The 22,773-nt window shown below is 38.5% G+C and overlaps 1 protein-coding gene across 1 annotated transcript; it reads right to left on the bottom strand.

The window, feature by feature from the left end:
• Positions 1-240: 240 nt before the first annotated feature.
• Positions 241-22,158, bottom strand: LOC118576666 (zinc finger protein 883-like). The gene is made up of 6 exons (XM_036176867.1): positions 21,858-22,158; positions 15,916-15,982; positions 5,973-6,023; positions 3,225-3,351; positions 2,589-2,645; positions 241-2,178 (listed from the first exon to the last, which is right to left on the bottom strand). The coding sequence occupies exons 3-6, from the start codon at positions 5,997-5,999 to the stop codon at positions 317-319; spliced, it is 2,073 nt and encodes a 690-aa protein (XP_036032760.1). The 5' UTR covers positions 6,000-6,023; positions 15,916-15,982; positions 21,858-22,158; the 3' UTR covers positions 241-316.
• Positions 22,159-22,773: the final 615 nt, after the last annotated feature.

Here is a 22,773-nt window from a genome sequence, read left to right as displayed (position 1 = left end):
TAGTAAAGCTTCCCCTTTGTATGAATCTTTGAAGTGTTCCAAAACTGGTGTTATAAATGATTTCTCACATTGACTCAATTTGTAAAGTTTCCCTTATGGATAAATTCTCTGATACGTTCTAAGATATGAGCAAGTTGTAAATGATTTTTCACATTTGATAAATGTGTATATTTTCTCTCCTGTGTGTAGTCTCTGATGTCTTCTCAGAGATGAAGATTTATAGATTAACAATATTTGAATGAGTTCTCTCCTGTGAATGCTCTGGTGTATTCTAAGACTGGCTTTCTTAGAAACACATTTGTCATTTTGATATACCTTACACTTGTAGGGCTTCTCTGTTATGAATTTTTTGATGTTTTCTAAGGCTCGTTTTCTGATTAAAAGATTTCTCACATTGACTACATTCATAAGGCTTTTCTCCTGAATGAATTCTCTGATGTGTTCTAAGAGATGAGGCACTCCTGAAGGATTTGTCACAGTCACAGCATTTATAAGGTTTCTCTCCTGTATGTATTTTCTGATGAGTTTTAAGACTGCCTTTCAGAGTAAAGGATCTGTCACATTCAGTACATTTGTAAGGCTTCTCTCCTGAATGAATTCTCTGATGAGTTCTGAGACTGCAATTCTGGGTAAAGGATTTGTCACATTCAGTACATTTGTAAGGTTTCTCTCCTGTATGGATTCTCTGATGAATTCTAAGACTGCTTCTCTCAGTAAAAGATCTGTCACATTGACTACATGTGTAAGCTTTCTCTCCTGTATGAATTCTCTGATGAGTTTTAAGATTGACTTTCTTAGAAAAGTATTTGTCACATTCAGTACATTTGTAAGGTTTCTCTCCTGTATGTATTCTCTGATGAGTTGTAAGATTGCGTTTCAGGGCAAAGGATTTGAAACATTCACTACATTTGAAAGGCTTTTCTCCTGAATGAATTCTCTGATGATTTCTAAGTTGACATTTTTGGGTAAAGGATTTGTCACATTCATTACACTTATAAGGTTTCTCTCCTGTATGTATTCTTTGATGAATTCTAAGGAGGACTTTCATGATAAAGGACTTGTCACATTCACCACACTTGTAAGGTTTCTCTCCTGTATGGATTCTCTGATGAGTTTTAAGATGGTCTCTCTTGGAAAAAGATTTCTCACATTCACTACATTTGAAAGGTTTCTCTCCTGTGTGGATTCTCTGATGAGTTCTAAGACTGTCTTTCTGGGTAAAGGATTTGTCACATTCACTACATTTGTAAGGTTTAACTCCTGTATGAACTACCTGATGTCTTCTAAGATTTGCACCATGGATAAAGCATTTGTCACATTCACTACATTTGTAAGGTTTCTCTCCTGTGTGTATTCTCTGATGAGTTATAAGATTGCTTTTCTGAGTAAAGGATTTCTCACATTCATTACATTGGTAAGGTTTGTTCTCTGTGTGAATTCTCTGGTGTGCTTTAAGATTTGAGGAGGTGGAAAGGGTCTTGCCACATTCATTACATCTGTAAATTTTCTCTCCAGTTTGAATCCTGTATTGTCTTTCAAAGCCTGATGTATGATAAAAGCACTTACCACATTCTGACAATTTGTAGGAATTTCCTTCCCAGTGGATCTTGTAATGTACTTTGAGTTGTGATAAATGCAGAAAGGATTTGCTACATTTTGTACATTTATAGGGTTTTCCTGTTGTATGTGATCTCTGATGTCCACTGAGGCTTGAGTACATCTTGAAGTTTTTTCCACATTTCCTACATTGGTGTGGTTTCTTTCGACTATAGATTTGTTTCAGCATGTGTTTAGAGTCAAATACTTTATCATACTTTGTACTTTTGTGTTCTTTATTTTCTGTATGGATTCTTTGATTTTCAATAACCATGGAACAGAAATTTAAACAGTTCATACAGTCTTTATATTTGCAGTGTTCTTCTCCAGTCTTCCAACTTTTATGTCTGTTTATGTTTGATGATTCAATAGAGGCATGACTGTGGGTAGCAAATCTGTACTTGTTGCAATTTTCTGTAGTATCACTTGTGTCATATGGTGCACACAGGGAGAGTTCATGAATCATTTTGTCCATATCATTACATTTATAAGCCTTCTTTTGGACATTCACATGCTCATGAACAATATGTTTTGTACCTTGATCCAAGACCTTCCCATATTTATCACATATACGGTGGTACTCTGGAAAATTAGTGCAATTATGGATCATAGGGATTCATGCATAAGCAATTCAATAACTGATGTTTTCCTAGACATGTAAACAAGCAATTCTCAAGGACAGAGAGATCTCTGCAATGGTCTTTATTGTTTCAAAATCATTAAATGGATGTTCATAGGAGCATCCATTCTGATCTACATCAAAGCACAGAGACCAACAACAGCCTTCCCATGCTTATATAAACACCATACCTTCCAGAAGGTAGGGCAAATAGGTGAGCGAGCAGCAAAGAACTCTGAGAAAGAAGCTCTCCAAAGGAGGATTTGAAGAATCTTTTTCTATTTTCTTGTTTATGTTTTTGAGACAGAGTCACACTGTGCATCTTTGGTCAGTTGGGAACCCATCATATACCCCAGGATGGCATGTAACTCACCATATACTCTTGCATTGGCATCCATAGTGTTAGGATTCAAATCATGCTGGGCCAGTACTAAACATGGAGAACATAAGTGAATAATTAAACAAAAAACAACAGCCTTTTCTCTATTAAAAACCATCTGCAAATAAATAATCAGAAATAGGTAAATAGTTTAATGTGATAGTAAAATTTATTTATTTAGTATATAGTATGTATGACTGCAGGCCAGAAGAGGGCACCAGATCTCATTACAGATGGCTGTGAGCCACCATGTGGGTGCTGGGAATTGAACTCAGGACCTCTGGAAGAGCAGCCAGTGCTCTTAACCTCTGAGCCATCTCTCCAGCCCAAATTTAAATATTCTAACTATTATGTGTACTGTACTATATTTCCTTGCTCTGAATATTGTATTTTCTTTGAAATTTTCATTAAAAACTAGATAAGAGAGCTGGATACATTACACAGAATATTAAACTGAATATAGCATTGCACAGAACATAGAAAATCGTAAGGAAGAACCATGAAAATATTATGTTGGTAATAAGAATTTCCTGCATCTTTGGGAGTCTGTAGATAATTCAGACAGTTTACATATACACAAATTAGATACATAAAAAGGATGAGTCACAAATTCTACAAGAGCATTCTTACCCACAAAGACTAGATTGTTGTAATTCTCTAACATCACATCCATGTACAATGTCCTCTGAGCACAGTCTAGATATTCCCATTCCTCCTTTGAGAAGTCCACATCCACATTCCTGAATGATAACAGACCCTGTAATACAAAATTACCTAGGTATAATGTACTGCTGAACAAAATGCATTCTTAGGCAAAAGAAACTTAAAGAATAAGAGATATATTTTTGATATAGCTGGGATGTGGCAATTATTCAAGGACAAAAGTTTTCTAGAAGTGTTGTAGGGATGTGTCAGAAGTTGAGCATTGCTGCTCTTCCATAGACAACGTATAGAATGACAATGCTTACATATGGTCTCTCTCCTTCATGAATTTTCTGAAGTATTCTAAGACCTGAGCAACAGACAAAGGACTTACCTTATCTCTTCAGTTTTGATTTTGTAATGTCCTTTAAAATGTCATTCATTTGCTAGCATGCTCATGTCATTATACAATATATTTTCACCCCAGTTCTATGAGAACCAATGCTTTCTTTGAAACTCTCCAAGTAGAAGGCAGACATACCATACACGTATACATTCAAGAAAATATACTGATACACATAAAATCAAATTAAAGCTTAATTTTAATAAAGATGCTTCCAATAGTCAAAACGATTACTGTGTTTTCTATCTCTGTGAAAACAGGAGTAGTCACACAACCAGCAAATGTTTAGGGAATATAATATACACATTTGAGATACAGATGTAGGGATGTGTGATTAAGAACTCTGTGTTGATATAGAGTAGAATCCCTGTGTCACATTCTAGATGGTCAAGTTCTGAAGAACAATATTGCTTCTGAAGTGTACAACTGTTGTCCTGGCTGAATATGGACACTAGCTCAATCCTGTCTGCAGGTGGGTCATACATACTCAAATATAACATACTCAGTTGAAATCCTGAGGCCTAGGAACAAATGCTGCATGTTTTCTAGAACAAAGAGGTAGAATATGGAATGCAGAATTCATGGATGAAATAAAAGTCAGAGATTTTTCTTTAAAAAGTAAAGAGTATAACATTAGTGCATACATCCAACCAAATACTTTAAGATATTTCATGAGAATATTTAACAAACAAGAAGTAAATACAAATTCAGCCTTAGACATCTTATCTAGACATCAGACATCTTAGACATCAGCAGTAGACATATTAACTACATTTTTCTGAAAGATGACATAAGTGTTTTACTACATAATAGTTACAAATGTAAGTGTAAAGAAATGGCATATGACAATGCATTCAAATGAGGTAGAAAAAATTTATGTGATCAAAACAAATAGATTGAATGGGGATTGTACTACTTCCTCATTAGCTTTGAATACATTATTGCTTATGACATTGACTCAATTGAAAATTTGAATCTCCTAATCATAACTCTATTCTTTACTTCAGTATTTAAGCTCAGTCATCTTCCAGGATTTTAGGTTGAACAGATTTACAATTTTTCTTTCAACATTTGAAAACTAGACAGCTCAAGGTTATATACTATCTCTGACACAAATGTGCAACAGAAGAGTAAATCTTGGGGTTAAAGACGTGGCTCAGAAGTTAAAGGAACTTGCTGTACCTGCAGAGAATCCTAATTCAATTCTCTCTACAACATGGCAGTTCATGACATTGCCTGACAGTGCCAAGGGATTGCAGCTCACCTAAGTGATACGGGCATACAACGCACAATCCTTTGTATATTAAAAATGCTGATGAACACTCACATACTTAAATAAAATGTTATTATAAACTAAGAAATAGAAATTTCTTTAGAATTCCTCCTTATGTAATACATTGCTTCAGGGAGAGGAAAACATAGGGTAGAGGGAGCCTTCTTCCTCCAAAAGAAAAGAAGAGAGTAAATTAAAAGGGATATTCATTTATGCTTGAAAATTGATGGCTATGTGAAGTACCAAGTTAATATTCTCTAGAAAATTCTTACTAATATATTCCACTTTATGTAGTACAAATGTGGACACAGCAGGGCTTAAGTCTCTCCTAAAAAATAAAACTAAAAGGAAGAGAAAATAATAATCTGTTTACTGAGAACTTCCCACTGAGCATTAAATAGAACATCACCTGAGACTAAGATTTCAAGTGTCAACACACTCATCATCTCTGTATCAAGTGTCAAAGAGAGAAACCAGTATATTACAATGTGAATCTGCTCACAGACACATCAATTTTATGGCAAGGACATGGGACATGCTACCTCCATCATCTGTGCCTGTGCGATGCACAGGAAATATTTACTATTAAGATTTCAGACAGTGATCTCTTCTAATTTGACTTTTCTATACATTTCTCAGGAGTGTCTTGAAAAATTATCCATGTATTTGCATGTCCACATTCATAAGCCTGTTTTGGGAAAACTGACGATTCCAAAAATGCAATTTATATGACACATAAAACCTTCTTTCCTCATGAATATTAAAAGAAACAAGGCCATCCTATGTAGAAAATGGTCATCAATATATTTCTATGAGCGTCAATTACAATAAATTCTCTTTCAGAATTGCAGGGCTTAAGTCATTGAAATTTATGTCCTCACATTATAAAATCAAGTATAAGGGGGCAAATCTAATCACTTCATTTTGATTATTAGAGGGGAAAAAAGCATATAAATCATAGAAAATAACTTTAATAACATTACCATATAGAGAGAATTGAAGTCTGGAATGGTTTTAACAATAAAATCAATTTTCAAAGAGAAGTAGAAATGATACAGACCTGGGGAGCATTTATCAAAGAATTCATTCTTATTGCTTTTCTCTGAGTTTTCTGTTTCAAGGAAAAAAACTAGTGTCAGATCAAGGTGTCAAAAATGCAAATCTAAATTTAATACAACTCTGTAATGGATAACACCAAACCACATAAAAAGACCCCAAACCCAAAATGAGTCTAGAAAACTTGTCAACATTCCTACAGAGGAAATCAAAGGGAAGATTTTAGAATGGGGAAAGAAAGGACTATGAACCTAACAGTAGCCCCCAGAAACTCTTAAAATTCATGGAAGAGGAACGGTGTATAGAGAAGTTTATGAAATAACAAAGATCATCCACTCAAGCAGCACTACAGATCAAAATTACAGGCAAAGTATACCTACAGCAACCAGAGAGAAATGATCCATGAGAGCACAGGAAATAATACATTTTACAAAACGATTAGATGAACAGGAGGTGGATAAGAGCAGACTATGTCTAACACAAAAAAATAACAAAAACGATTTCTCACTAGAAGGAAGTAAATTACTATCAGTAATTATACCATAACAATATTTTTAAAGTAATGAGTAAAAGCCCATTGGTATGAAAATTCCACTAGACATGAAAATGTCATAAGACATAAGCAACAGATTTTGTGATAAACTCAGAAAAAACAGAAAGAGAACACAACTGAACACAGTACAGAGCAGGTGTGTCCCGACGCCAACATTATAGTACAGAGAAAAAATGAACAGCATTGGTCAGAAAACTGCAAAATGAGTAAGATGCATGTGCTGTCTTATTGAATGCCAATGTATAATAGTAAGCCAGAAAATTTTGAATACGGTAGGATTCAGGAGAAACAAGAAGGAAAAGCACCAAATTCCACTTGAATGATGATGTGATCACACACAAACCTTGACAGTAACTATGGGAAAATCTTAGATTTGGTAAGTACTTAACATATTAATGAAAAGTACAAAACTAACACACAAAATCACCTATTTTCTTATTTATTAATAATGATAACTTGAAAAGTAATTTAGAAATCTAAGCCACTCAGGTTGTTTCCAAAAGATCTAGGAGTGACCCTAAGTAATGATGAATTTACTTTCATGAACAAATTTTTAAGACATTCAGGGAAAACAATAAAAGCACAAACAAACAGATTTCTAAACATATAAACTAATGAACAAAAAGGATATACATAATTTGTCTTAATGCAGGTTTCCACTGCTGCAATGAAACACCATGACCAAAAAGTAAGTTGGGGAGGAACAAATTTATTTGGCCTATACTTCCATGCTGCTGTTCAACATTCAACTCAGAACAGGAACTCAAACAGGGCAGGAACTGGGAGGCAGGAGCCATGGTGAGGCACTGGTTACTGGCTTGATCCCCATGGCTGCCATAGCCTGCTTTGTTACAGAATCCAAGACCACAAGCCCAGAGATTGCTCCACCCACAATGGGCTGAGCCCTCCTTCATCAGTCACTAATAAAGAAAATAAACTATAGCCAGATCTCGTGGAGGCATTTTCTAAATTAAGTTCCCTATTCTATGATAACTCTAGCTTGTTTCACGTTGACAAAAAAAAAAAAGTCTGCACGTGGTTACATTACTAACAACAACCAGTAGAACTGATGCAATGGCCATGAGGCAAATGCTGACATTTTTCACAAAAGTAGATATAGTAACAGTCACATGGACACTGGAAAATAACCAATATCAAAATTATTCATAAGACTGAGCATTCCTGAACCATCCCTGGCAGCACCAGAGACAACAGGAGTGGCATACGCCACCCTGCACCCATTGAGAACAGGCAAAGCCCAGATCTGGTCAGCCCAGTTCTCTAGGTCTCCAGCCAGTGCAGCCCCGGAGACCAGGCAGCAGCCTCCTTGCATCCTTCTCACCAACCATCCCATACAGCACCAGAGACCACCAGAGCCATATGCCCATCCTGCACCAATTAGGAAGAAGAGTAACCACAGGAGCCATAGGCCCCACCTGGAGCCAACTGGAAGAAGTGCCACCGGGACCTCCAACTGTACAGATTAAAGGAAGAAATGGGTAGAAGGCAGTGTAAAGATACATTAAGTAACATAAAGAGCAATATGGCACCACCAGAACCTAATGATCCTACAACAGTGAGACCTGAACATCAGAAAGCAGACGATCCAGAGAAAACAATCTTAAAAACAACCTTGTGAAGATGACAGAGGGCCTAAAAGAGGAAATGAAAAATTCCCTTAAAGAAAGGGAGGAAAAGAGAAACAAATAATTGGAGGAAATCAAGAAATCTCTTAAGGAAAGTCAAGAAACCCAAGAAATAACAAACAGGTGAAGAAACAGTTCAAGACTTGAAAACTGAAATACAGGCAATAAAGAAAACACAAATTGAGGGAATCTAGGAAAAGGAAAATCTGACTAAACAAATAGAAACTACAGAGGCAAGCTTAATCAACAGAATACAAGAAAATGAAGAGAGAATCTCAGGTGATACAAAAGAGGAAATAAATTCATCAGTCAAAGAAAATGTTAAATCCAGCAAATTTTTTAACACAAAGCATCCAGGAAATCTGGGACACCATGAAATGACCAAACCTAAGAATAATAGGGATAGAAGAAAGAGAAGAATTCCATCTCACAGGCACAGAAAATATATTCAACATAATCATGGAAGAACACTTTCCCAATCTAAAGAAAGACATGCCTATGAAGGTACAAGAAGCATATAGAACACCAAATGGACTAGACCACAAAAAAAAGGCCCCTTGCCACATAATAGTCAAACACTAAACATACAGAATAAAGACAGAATATTAAGAACAGCAAAGGAAAAAGTCCAAGTGACATATAAAGGCAGACTTATCAGAATTACATCCAACTTCTCAATGAAGACTCTGAAAGCCAGAAGGTCCTGGATAGACTTTCTACAGATACTAAGAGACCACGGATGCCAGCCCAGACTACTCTAACCAGCAAAGATTTCAATCACCATAGATGGAGAAAACAAGAAATCCCATGACAAAATCAGATTTAAACATTTCATATCCACAAATCCAGCCCTACAGAAAGTATTAGAAGGAAAACTACAACATAAGGAAGTTAGCTGCAACCACCAAACACAGGCAATAGATAACCTCACACCTGCAAATCTCGAAGAGGGAAACACACACACACACACACACACACACACACACACACACACACATACACACACACTACACCAAAAAATAGCAGGAATTAATAATCACTGGTCATTAATATCCCTTAATATCAATGGACTCAATTCACCTATAAAAAGACACAGGCTAACAGAATGGATACAAAAACAAGATTCATCCTTTTGCTGCATATAAGAAACACACCTCAACTTCAAAGACAGACACTACCTCAGAGTAAAGGACTGGGAAAAGATTTTCCAATCAAATAGACCTTAGAAACAATATGGTGTAGCTATCCTAATATTTAATAAGATAGATGTCAAACTAAAATCAATTGAGAAATGGAGAATGACATTTCATATTCATCACAGGAGAAAGACATCAAGATGAAGTCTCATTCTGCATATTTATGCCCCAAATACAAGGTCACACATATATGTAGAAGAATCATTTCCAAAGCTTAAATCACACATCAAACCCCACACACTCATACTGGGAGATTTCAACAGCACTCTCTTGTAGTGGGTAGCCATCCCAGCATTGGCCTGGAAGTTCCAACCCCCATTGAGGCTTCGGTAATGATCACACCCACAAGGCGGGGCTGAGGGGGGAAGCTGAAGACCCAGGATCAAGAGGAGAGGTCTCTCTTGGATCTGGGACCCTGGACACTGGAGGTAGACCGAGCAGAGTTCTCCAGAGAACACCGCCGGACTGCGCCATACCTTTGCCAGACCCTACAACCTATCCCTTCATTTGTAAGTTACCCCACAAAATAAACCTCCCTTTTAACTACGTGGAGTGGCCTTAATAATTTCACCAATACTCTCTCACCACTGGACAGGTATACCAGACAGAAACTTAATGGAGAAATAAGGGATCTAACAGATGCTATGACTCAAATGGACTTAATATATATCTACAGAACATTTCACCCTAACACAAAAGAATATACCTTAGTACCCCATGAAACCTTCTCTAAAATCGACCACATACTCAGTCAAAAAGCAAATCTCAACAGATAAAAAAAAAAAAAAATTGGAATAACTTCCTGTATACCACATGGTATAAAGGAACAATGAGAAAACCACTCAGTCCTAATGAGATCTTGTTGTATCTGCTTTTATACTAAGAAAGTAACAAGTCTTAAATATTTTAGACTGTACACACCTTTGTATAATGACAAAAATTTAAGGTTATATTTGTCAAAACATGCTATATATGTGATCCAACTCTGGTTTAGAATATACTATATATAATTATGAAATTTTAAGAGTATAAAGGTATACTCAGATTACTCATGTCTTTGCTAATCGTTCAACACAAAGCATCTAGAAAACTTAGAAGAGTAACAACATGTTTGGTTAATAAATTACATTTGATACTCAAGATTTATAAACTCCTACAGTCTATTCAGTTTCACAACAATATTTAAGTAGGTTATTTTTCTTTGTTCACTTGGTAAAGCTTTAGATATCCAGATAAACTAAGCCATACAAAACAAAACGCTGCAATGTTGTATAATTGCGTACTATAAAATAAGTAAAGTTTCCAGTCTCTCTATGACCTGTATCTATGACTGAGAGTTTTATCTTGATATTAGAAGAACTTCAATTCAAAATCATTATTTTTAAGACTAAACCTAATAGGAATGGAATGGAATGTCCTAGTCTTATAAAAAGCTATTTAGTGTAAACTGACAAGGTTAATTAAGACATACAAGTTAATGGTTAGTCACCTAATGAATGGACAAATTCTTTAATGTATTCAGAACTATCCTTGCAGCCATGCTAAGTACTAATACAGTTAATTACAGGAATAAGCTTCATCTAGTGTCCTGTTTATGTTTTTAAGTTAACTCTAAAACAAATAACTAGAAGCAAAGTTTGTCTATTTAGATAATGGTCTTCAAACCCTTCAGAGATCTACAGAATATGTCATTTTAAATGTTTAATAAAAAGCTTTTTATGATAGAGAGACATGCCAACTTCTGGTAGCACCCTTAATCTCCTCCAAAGAAGATGGCTTAAAAGAATATCCCCCTGGAGCTTGCTTTAAATGTGGCAAAGCTGGCCACTGGGCAAATAACTGCCCTTCACCTTGACTGCTGCAATGACCCAGTCCAGACTGTGGACAAGCAGGAGACTGGGAAGCTAATTGCTCCACTTTCCTAGAAAAGATAGGTTGTTTGTCCCCCAAGTTCTCACTCCACAGGAAAGTCTGTCAGGTCTTCTGAGCCTAACAGCCACAGACTGCTAAACTGGGACTTCTGCTGCTAACAACAACAGTAGAACCCAGGGAGACTGTCCAAGTACCAGCAAGTCTCTGTAATTTTTCATAGAATCAGAAGATGCTTCATCCACACTTAGGTTTACTCTGGTGAATTCATCTTTCTCAGGTCTCTGACACTCTTGATGACTACACTAGTGATACCATTGCCAGCTTAACAGCAGAAAACAAGGCTTCAGCTGCCCTTTCTGTCTCATGTGTAAAATTGAGAACGCAGTCCTCACTTTCCCTGAAATACTACTAAGTCTAGAAACAGTTTACTTTACTACCGGACTCCAAAAAGAGATAAATTCACAAAACAGATTTTAATGTAACTTCTTTCTTTTCCTTTATTTAAGGCACTCACTGTATAATGACAGCCCTCAATAATCAACCACCTCTGTCTCCTGGTGGATGACTAGATAGAAAAAAGATGTAAAGTTTAAAGCTTAACCTTTGAGGACCTAAGAAAATGTTTCAGGGTCTAAAATGGTGTTTTTAGGTTTATAAATGCAAGTTAAACCTAAGGCATGTACATGTAAGTTTTAAATGTTAAAGGAGGTGAAAGCTTAACTGGTGATAAGTGACTGGAGATGTAAAAAACATACAGAAATGAAAAATGTTTTCAGAATGTTTCCCCTCACTATGTTACTGTTATATTAAGACTTCAAAGGTGCAGAATTTCAACATTAATCAGCGGAATTCTAATAACCTATTAATTAATCTGGGTCTGGTAAATCCCAAACTCAAGATTTTAAATTTCCTTTAGTTGTAGTGTAGATGTAAAAATGTTTCTCATTGTGCTAAAAATGTCTGTCTAATCTATGTACATCCAGCCTTCTGGATGGAGGGAAGAAGCCCCTCTTTCACAGTCTGTATTCATGCTAAAAATCAAGTTCAAGCCAGCTTTTCTTTTACTATTCTCTCTGAGCTATCCTTAAAGGGTGTTCATGTTTTTAATACCAAGTTTCACAAGCTTCTCCTATGACAAAAAGGTGTGAGTGCCCTGCCTTTTCTATAATATAGCTTTCAGCACAGATTACAAACAATGAATTTGTGGCTTTAAAGCTGATGATGACCAAACTGAGTGGCACTATTAGGAGGTGTGGCTTTGGTGGAGGAAGTGTGTCACTGTGGAAGTGGATTTTGAGGTCTCCAATGCCAAAAGTGTGCTCAGTGACAGAGTTAACTTCTTGTTGCCTGTGGATCAAGATGCAGAACTTGCAGCTCCGTCTGCAGCACAATGCCTGCTTGCATGCCACAATGTTTACTGCCATAATGCTCATGGACTAAACCTTCGAAACTATAAGCCAATCAATTAAATGTTTTCTTTTATAAAAGTTGCCGTAGTCATGGTGTCTTTTACAGCAATTGAACCCTAAGACAAATGGTAATGCTAACATGTCAAAAACTTGTTAGCCCACTGCCTTTTCAAACATGTGGACTTCAGTATAGATTACAAATGCTGGGAATGCTAACATGACTAAAACCTATCTTTTTCTGTAAACTCAGAGTCTTGTAAGCTGTATCAAATTGACTTGAATCTACTTTCATGGGTCAATTGGACCACAGATAACAACTCCTGTCAATCAACAGCCTAAGTTCCCTCTTTCCATGGCATTCCGACTCTCCTCCCTCAACTACCAGGGCTATGGTTTCAAATGTATACCCAAGGAAAACGTTTTCACCCTAAACTCCTTAGCTGTATTTTCTGCCCCTAATATATATCCATCTACTCCAGCATGCTGCTAGGTCCAGGTGTCCTCTCAAAACCTGCATCCCTACAGCTTACAGCAGCTGTGGCAGCAGCATCTTCAGAAGCTTATGTCAACATCTGCTGAGGCAAGGCACATTTCCACTCTCAGCTACAAGCTGCATACTTCCATATATGGTACAATCACTGCTTAAGTGTCCATTCTTCACAGTTCTCTGTCGTGCTTGTTCTGTCTCCTGATCTATCTGTCTGTCTGTCCATCTCACTGTCCCATGTCCCCACTCCAAGATGGTCTTTTGCTACTCCTCTAATAAACCTCTTGTAGTAGATCTGTTGAGCATAGTGTGTTCTCTTAGCAGCACACCTTGGAAGAGCCCACCAAAGGTACCATATCACCACTGTATCCTTTCACCTTTACAGTGGTACAAATGATATATGAGAACAGAAAATATCTGCTGGTGAAAAAAATCACAGATCAGTTGCAATGATGGACATTGATGAAAAGATTCTGATGGATGTTGAAACACAATTCAAACTGATTTCATGCCACAGATGTAGGACTGCCCTAACACCCACAAAACCATCAATTCAAGGCACAAAATACGTAAAATGAGTGACAGAAGACACACACCATGTCAATATATCAGTATTGTCATATACAAAGGCAGCTGGGATTAGGAATGCATGAAAGCCTTTCTACCCACCTCAAACCTACTTCAAAACATTCATGAAATATAAGGAACTAATAGGAGATAATGAGAGTGGGAACACAGAACGATGAGAAGGTAACTAACTGCAAGCTCTCTGGAAGATCCAGGCACAGCGGCCATTCTCTTGAAAGTGCAAATATAGAACAGGGGAATTAAAACCCATGGGTGAAGGCAAACTCCAGGAGCTTTGTAATAGCCACAATGGCAAAGAAAATGGATAATGCAAATATCACAGATGCCCTGATGGTAGCATTCCTAGAAATGAAAGACACTATATAAGGTAGTGGGGAAGGAAAGTCATTAATGGCCTTACCCACATGTAGACATTCAGTGCCACACCACCAAGCTGCCTGGCACAGTGTATCTGTCCACTGATGGAGCATGGGCTAAAGGAATGGTCAGCAACAGGCTGATCTGCACCCTTCCTATGTACTACTACGTCTCTTCTGTAACTACTATCCTCTCCTTTAATCTCACAACTGTAAGTGATTTCTGGTATATTTTGTTCATTAGGGAAATTTTTCTGCATATGAGATAAATCAGCAAACCATTTTAGATAAACTCAAGATAGTCAGAATCTGTGTCAGTCTGGATTGCTGGAATGTGGAGTATGTTTGGAGGAATGCTGGAGGACAGAAGGATATAAAACACTGTATAATGAGCTTGGAACTCACATTTTATACATATATTAGCTAATCCTGTGTGTGTCATCCTTGCATAAACAAAGTTGCTTCCTAGATCACAGCTTAGTGATTGCTTCCCTTGATTTCATAAAACAGAGCCAAAGTGAGAAGACAGTATTCTGTGTTATGAATTGCTATGTGACTAATTTCAGGCTAGTTCCAGATAAAGAAATGTGTGAAATACATTGGAAACCTGGTCAAGAGCAAATGACTGAAAGGGTGACAGTCTACAGAAGGGAATCCACTCATGACATTTTAGTACATGTACAAATATTCAAACTGCCTTTATCTGGTTGTGTTCACAACTTAACCTACTACTGCCTTCAGCCTGTGCAGAGAACCTTGGTATACAGTGGGCAAAAGTTATTTCAGGGACTTGTAACAGGTCTCATATACAGAATGTGTGACTCATGCCAGGAGAGCCATGAAGAAGAAATCCAATGACCTGGTTAAAATCCCAAGTAAATTAACAGAATTGAGAACAAATATTCTATTAGCAGAAGAATAGGGAGGTTATCCATGAAACACAAAATACATTAAATAATCTTCCCCAGAACACACAGGAGAAAACTAAGATTACATGGAAGCACAAAGAATCTGAGTGTACAGAGCAACCCCAGGTACACAGAGCAGAGCCTGCGTTGTCCCAGCTTTGATTCCAGGTGACACTGCACAGTCACGTGATCAGTAGAATGAGGGAGTATCAGAAGAGTTGATATAGAGCCCCATGCAATAAAGTAGCAGATCCCAAACAAAACAACAGCAATAGCTATGTGAATGTCACCCAAATAACACAGGCATGATGAACAGGCAGCCTTGTCAACCAAAAGTACTGCGACATGCATCTACATAGACAAAAAAATATGAACTTGATTTGATTCTCTTGCCCTATAAAGTAAATTAAAGACTTTCGTATATGCTGGGAGACTAAATTGAAAAAAAAAAAAAAATGGGTATGTGCAATTACAAGCACACACACACACAAATGTAAAATTCAAAACAATGAAGAAATAGACTACAAAGCAGATAAATTTATGAGCTAGCCTTTCATGGTATAATAAGTTCAAACCCAGAATATATCATAAAGAAAAAATCACGGGCTGGAGAGATGGCTCAGAGGTTAAGAGCACTGACTGCTCTTCCAGAGGTCCTGAGTTCAATTCCCAGCAACCACATGGTGGCTCACAACCATCTGTAATGAGATCTGGTGCCTTCTTCTGGCTTACGGGATATGTGCAGGCAGAACACTGTATATGTAATAAATAAATCTTTAAAAAAAAAGGAAAAAAAAAAGAAAAAATCACAAAGAATAATCAATTCAATGAAGAAGTAAGTGATTTGAATAGATTATGCTAAAACGCAGTTAGAAAAGGAAATAAATACAAATTAAAATGCTCCACACTGTTAGGCATAAAAAAATACTCACCTAATACTCACTGGAATCCCCTCCTACAGAGTCAAGTGTCCACACTCAAGGACCTCTACAACGAATCCTGCAGACAGGATAATAATAAGTCAGAGATGTGGTGTCAGGGGAATCCAACTGACTGAAGCCTCCATGCAATCAATGTACAGCTTCTTCAACAACCACACAAGAAAAAATGCACAGAACATTCAACTATATTACACATGTTGATCTGTATGAATGGTTAATTACGGTACAGTCTTATAAAAATGAAATACTGACAAACACACGTGTGAATAGAAAAAGCAGATGGAAAAAAGAAGAATGCTACATCAGAGGTGAACATGACACACATTTCTAATGTTCTAATTCAAATATGGGAACATAATCCAAAAGAGTTTATCTTAGGTAAAAATTCCAAGCAAATAATTTGAATAGGAATGGGAATTTTTGTAAAATAGAAAAAATCCATGAAAAGCTGGTATGAAATTTTCAGAAAGAACAGAGTTAAAAACTCTTCAGAAGTGAAAAACAAGATTTCAAAATCTCTTAAAATTATAGCAATGAAAACCCCTGAGTTTGGCTTGGAGAAAGACAACCAATGATATCAATGGGAAGACAATAAGGACAGATCTAAACCCATGCTGAGATACTAGGCAATTTTTATCAATGTCCTGGCACCATCGTTTTAGGAAATGGGAAATGTGACTCTAAAAAGGAATAGACTCTAAAGAAACTACCAAAAATGTCAAAGGAGAGAGATCTGGATACAAACATTGAGGCACCAATTTTCCCAATTTTACAAGATACTAAAATTAAAGTACTGAAAATCATTTGTATTTACATGAAAACACAAAAGACATATGAATAGGATGGGATGTCATTACTGTCATGCAAAGTCAAATAACTTTTTTCTCCTAGTATTGATTCTTACAGAGAAAGGCAGTAACATGTACAACAGTATAATCTAGAAATTATTTGCAATACTCTAGAAGAACGGTTCTCAACATGGGTGTGGGCTGTCACCCCTTTGAGGGAGGTGGGTTGAATGACCCTTTCACAAGGGTCACACAAATAACATGTGTTTTCCAATGCTCTTAGAAACTGTGAAATCACTCTATCCATCCTCAGCTGTAGCCACACACACAAGCAGATATGCCTAAGAGTACCTAGAACGGAATAAAAGGGTAGCAGCATTAGGAAGATTGAAAACCACCATTCTGGAACAATTTCAAGAGAAACAGAATGTGGAAAAAGCAATGTCATATCTCATTTGCACTTTCATGACTTTAAAATTTTGTCTCTAGATTTTGTATTTTAGCTGATGGATATCACTGTCTTGCAGCAAGTACATGCCTGGTGTGACCTGAGGTAAGAAAAACACATGAGATCTCTAGAAAGTGAAATTATAGATGGATGTCAACCTCCATGTGGGTGCAGGGAACTGAATTCATGTCCTTTTCTGGATAAGCAAGTGCTATTAACTGCTGAGTCATCAACAGCACCCCCATTCTGTTTCAACTGTCACTTGAACACCTCAAAAGCTCTACTTTAACAGCTCTAAAACACCTGGTATATTTGGTATGGTCTTATGGCGATATTTTATTTCTACTGAAATGTGATTTTATTTGTATGTTAATAAATAAATAAAGTTGCCTGGGGGTCAGAAGCTGGACGGTAGTGGTGGTGCAGGCCTTTAATCCCAGACCATGGGAAGAAGAGCTAGGCAGATCTCTGTGTGTTCAAGGATACAGCCAGCATGGAGAAACACACCTTTAATCTCAATACCAACCATAGAAGACCTGGAGGTCTGTACATACAGGCAGTAACGAGGAGGTCATGTGGTTGGGTTTACAGCCAATGAGAAGGCAGTACAGAAAGTCAATAAAAGGACAGACACACAGGAAGTAGGCCTCTTTGCTGAGGGGAAGGACAGCAGCAGCAGTGAAGGGTAAGAAAAGGTTTTTAGCTCTTAGTTATTGCTCTGACCTCTTGGGCTTTTTAACTCTGCAATTGGCTCTGTGTTACTTATTTAATAAGACTGTTCATCTATACCATCTAGTTCCTTTCTACCACCCAAGGCTCTAGATTCTTCATCAAAAGTGAGCAGGTCTGGTTTATCAGTGAAATCTGTACATGAGAATACATTCTTCAGAAAGTACCTCGGTTTTCAAATTCAGTATTGTACTCAGTAGATGAAGAGAAGATAAAGGATTCTTCCCCAGATCTTGTACCATCAGGATAAAGCACTTAGGGAGTATTTTCAGTTGCCATAACTTGAGTCCCACCATTTCTAATCACAGCTCAATCAAAACACAAGGGTGGAAATAGAGCTGAACCATTGGAATGACAATGTTATACACTACTGTCTTTCTGAATTGAACATGGGACAGAAGTGAAAGACTAACACCTCCCAAAGGACAAACATGAAGACTGTGGTATCAGGCAATGATGCACTTTTCTCCTCTTAAGATTTCACTCTCCTCTGAGAGACTCACTCACACAAAGCTCACATACTTGCAGAATAGTTTTCCTTGGAATCCTGGGGAGCAACGCAGACTGAAAGAAATTAGGGGGGTGGAGAGATGGCTCGGAGGTTCAGAGCACTGGCTGTTCCAGAGGTCCTGATTTCAATGCTCACCAACCACATGATGGCTCACAACCATCCTTAATGAGATCTGGTGCCCTCTTCCAGCCTGCCAAGATGCAGGCAGAACACTGTATGCATAATAAATAAATAAATTTTTTTTTTAAAAAAAAGATTGTATAGAATTTAATGAAAGACAGACTAGACACAAATACAATGAGTTAAGGAAACAAACTTGTTTCTGTGACTTGACAAAAGGAGGGATGAAGCATTTTGCACCTAATCCAAACTAGAAGAATGAATCCCCAAGTAACAGAACTGGAGTTGAAAAAAGGGCATTGCAGTGTATCCCAATGACATCAGAGTTACCTTATAAAGAATTGTAGAAAGTCATACACACACACACAGATTGAAATTGAAGAAAAATGGACAAGCTCCTAAAAAGAGGTTTAAAAACTCAACCTGCTAAAGTATAAAGCTAGAGAGGCATTAAACAGTGCGGAGACTGAAGCAAGAACTTCCTTAACAGTGTCTGAGGATGGGACAGATTCGGAACCGAATTCTCCTTTTCTTTAGAAAAACCTTAGAATAATACCACAAGGAGAATAGTGCATAAAACACACACACACACACACACACACACACACACACACACACACACACACAATCGTAGGAAGCCATCATACAAAGCTAGCTTTACCACAACACCCAAAGCAGGTGAGGCCAAATACCAAAAGCAGATGAGCCCACACAAATCCATTCAAAGAAAAATCACTGACCAGAGCCCAGAATCATCAAAGACACAGAGATTGTCTCTAAATTACATGGAAATGGAATGCAAGGTGATTTAATGCCAAGAATGCAAGACTGTTTCAACACATAAATTAATCAATGGTAGACACCAAATATGTAGACTCAGTGAAAGAAGAAAGATGATCATGTCATTAGATCCAAGAAAGACCTGTGGCAAAGTATTCTATCTGCTCATTATCAAAGCTCTGAAAATATGACAAAAAAAGGAATATGCCTCAGCATAATAGACACAATTAGACACCATCCTAAACCTAACAATACAGAAAGACAGCTGGAATCATTTTGCCCTAATCAGACAGAGAAGGGTGACTTCCACACTCAAAACATTGCATCATTGGGTACACAGTACAAGGACAGAGAAAATTTTGCAGACCACTTACAATGTCTAAAAAAATCTTAGACTCCCCAATGGCAGCATTTATAGTGTCAAAAACTGCTGTGCAGACTGGGACTGTGGAGAGAGACATCAATGGACATACCCAGATTTGGATCCTGTGTGCTATAATACCAACCTGCCAGGAAAGGAACACCCATTTGTGTCATTTTGGCAAGACTATTTTTGTTGGTAACAGAAGGCCTTCTGGATTCATCTGAAGCTGACTCCACAGAAAGAAAGACATAGATAGTGGAACCTGGCCAAAAGCCAGTGATACTGAAGGTCACAGGCCCTAGGAGGGAATCCACTATTGATATTCTGCTACATGTACAAACAAATATTCAATCTGCCTTTTATTGGTTCTGTTCACACCATACCTTGGTGTTGCTTTCGGCCTGGGTCTAAGAAACTTTGTTCTCAATGGGCAACACTTATTTCAGAAACTCATAACCCATCAAATAGTGAGAACAACTGACTGCTTACTGCACAAGCTATAATGGGAATTCCATCTTCTCACATCTAAATTGCAGAGAATATGAGGTGAAAGGTTTTAAGATCTGGAGGAGGGGAAGGTGACATGTGAAGAAGTCTAGCCATATGGCATGCCGGTTGAGATTATGGACACATTATGGCCTGGATAATCTGGCCCAAACCTGCCCAAATCATACATGAAATATGAGGGAGAACACTGGAAGGAAACATGTCTACCCAGAGATAGGACAGAGGGTAACAAGGGTAATGGTGAGTGAATAAACCTATGAAATCACTAAATACCATTACTTACTAATCACAAAAGTTATACAAATAGAACTTAAGAGGAGATGTCAATGCCTATTTGGAGGTAGAACTTTTGTTGGACACTATCTGTATTTGCTTCTATTTATTTAATTAAAACTGAACAGTAAGAATGTTTTTAAAAAGTTGTGAAAAAAAGGAAAAAAAAAAACTAACCAAGCACAAACAAGACATAAAATAAAAACTTGAGTTCACTGAAGGAATGGAGAATGACACTGGAAGATGGGAAAAACAGGCATCTACATGGAATAGAATACAATATGGCAAAAATAATAGTGTTAAAATATATGATTAACTCAAAGTCCATGACAATCAAGCTACCCATGATTTACGTCACAGGTACAGTCAGGAGACTCCTACAAATTTACATTATTTACAAATGACAACATTACAAAGACCCTAGGAGCGCAGAGCACAGCTTGAGTCATTGCAGCTGTGATTTCAGATGGCATTGCTGACCACAGGAACAGCAGCACCATGGCGGCGGCAGAAAAGCAGACACCCAAAGAGTAAGAGCAGCAGATCCAGAACCAACCCAACCGCTGTGACCAAAGGAATTTCTCCAAAACGCCAAAAACTTACGTTACAGAACAGGCAGCTTCATCAACCAGTGTTGTAGGGAAAGGTAAATATCCACATATAAAGGAATGAAAAAAGGTGAAAAGCAATGAACTGGTGAAATCTGACTGTGTGCAACTGAAAAAATACTTAGAAATGGTAATAACTGCAAGTATGAGGAAATAGTCTACAGAATGGAGATATGTATTATCAAACAATTCATTGAACAATACATAAATACCCAGATTTTACCAAGGAGCCAAAAAAATCCAAAGCAAATATTTCAAGAAATAACCCCGCCAAAAGTGACAACGTACAAAAGCTTTGCTATAGCCTGACTGTAAATAGCACACGTTCCACACGATTAGTCATGAAGAAAATGTTCATCTGTCGTACACTAAGATCTCTCGGCCCAGTCAGTGTCCACACTCAAGGTCCTAAACATAACAAACACTGAAGACAATGAAGGAGGAAGAACACGCCACATGCTACAGGTCTCGGGAAAGAGCTGTACTGGGGGCGGAGGATGAGAAAAAGAGCGAAAGTCCGTCTCGGAGTGGGCACGTGTCAGAGACAGAACAGTCAAGAGAGCAAGCGAGAGCACGAGAGAGAACTGTGATGGACGAACACTTTTAAGGGGTGCGCCTGGAGCACAGGGAAGCACCCAGCTTGTAGTGATGGAAATGACCGCGCTTGGCCGCAGTGATGACAAAAGCTGGGCCGCCACCGCCACCGCCAAGGGCAAGCCCGCAGGAGTCCGCAGTGTCCTTCTGGGCACCTCCGCGGGCACCCCCGTCCTTCCCTCCCGCGTCCCAGCCCCGCAGCTCCTCTGACCTGGGAGGTTCCAGGGCCGCCGGGCTGCGGTTCCCGCCACTGCGCTGTGACTGTGACTTTCCCAGGCCGCCCGCGCGGAGACTGCGGCTCCGGGAGATTTCAGGTCCCGAGGACCCGGCCGGGTCTTCCTCGTGCAGTTCCGGACCGCGCGGCTCCTGAGTCCAACAGGGAATGGTGGAAGTTCCTGTCACTTCTTCCTGGTTCCTTGGATAAGCGCCGCCTGGCCCCGCCCAACACTCCCCAGCTTCTGGTTACGTGCTTCCTACAACGCACCAGCCGGGGGTACTTATTTAGTTCCCAAAGTCCACCATGCTGTCCCCCACCCCCTCGCTGCCCCGCCTCAAACCTCTGATTGACAGGTGTCCCCGCCCATCGGGGACCGTCCCTCCCACTGGGTCTCAGGCTGCCTTCCACACAGCTCCAGCTGTCAGCTGCCCTGGACCCGCTCTGCACAGCCTCCCCACATGCTCGCTGCCAGCCTAGGGTCTCTGAGTATCACTGGCTCTCTTGGAATTCACTATGTAGACCAGGCTGGTTTTGGCTGACAGACAGCTATCTGCCTCTGCCTCTAGAGTGCTGACATTAAAGACCTGCACCACCGTTCGTGGATTTCACCAGACATTTTGAAATGTACAAATAAGGGTTAAAATGTAATCAGAACCGGGCGTTGGTGGCGCACGCCTTTAATCCCAGCACTCGGGAGGCAGAGGCAGGCAGATATCTGTGAGTTCGAGGCCAGCCTGGGCTACAGAGTGAGTTCCAGGACACGCTCCAAAGCTACACAGAGAAACCTTGTCTTTAAACCCCCCCCCCAAAAAAGAAACGTAATCAGAATGTATTGTCTTTTCTGTCAAAAGATGAAATAAGGCACAATTCCATTTCAAAAAAAAAAAAGTAAAGAAGCTACTTGGGAAAT

Source organism: Onychomys torridus, unplaced genomic scaffold, assembly GCF_903995425.1.
Source record: "Onychomys torridus unplaced genomic scaffold, mOncTor1.1, whole genome shotgun sequence".
Lineage (NCBI taxonomy): Eukaryota > Metazoa > Chordata > Mammalia > Rodentia > Cricetidae > Onychomys > Onychomys torridus.
Note: the sequence above shows the minus strand (reverse complement) of the source record. Positions and strands in the feature narration are given on the sequence as shown.

Excerpts from the sequence above, each read along its gene's own strand:
- LOC118576666 (XM_036176867.1), bottom strand. The coding sequence starts at position 5,999 with ATGAATTCTTTGATAAATGCTCCCCAG. Across the intron at positions 3,352-5,972 it reads CTTTGATAAATGCTCCCCAG|GGTCTGTTATCATTCAGGAA; the intron begins GTCTGTATCATT and ends TTTGTATTACAG. Across the intron at positions 2,179-2,588 it reads TGCCAATGCAAGAGTATATG|AGTACCACCGTATATGTGAT; the intron begins GTGAGTTACATG and ends CTAATTTTCCAG.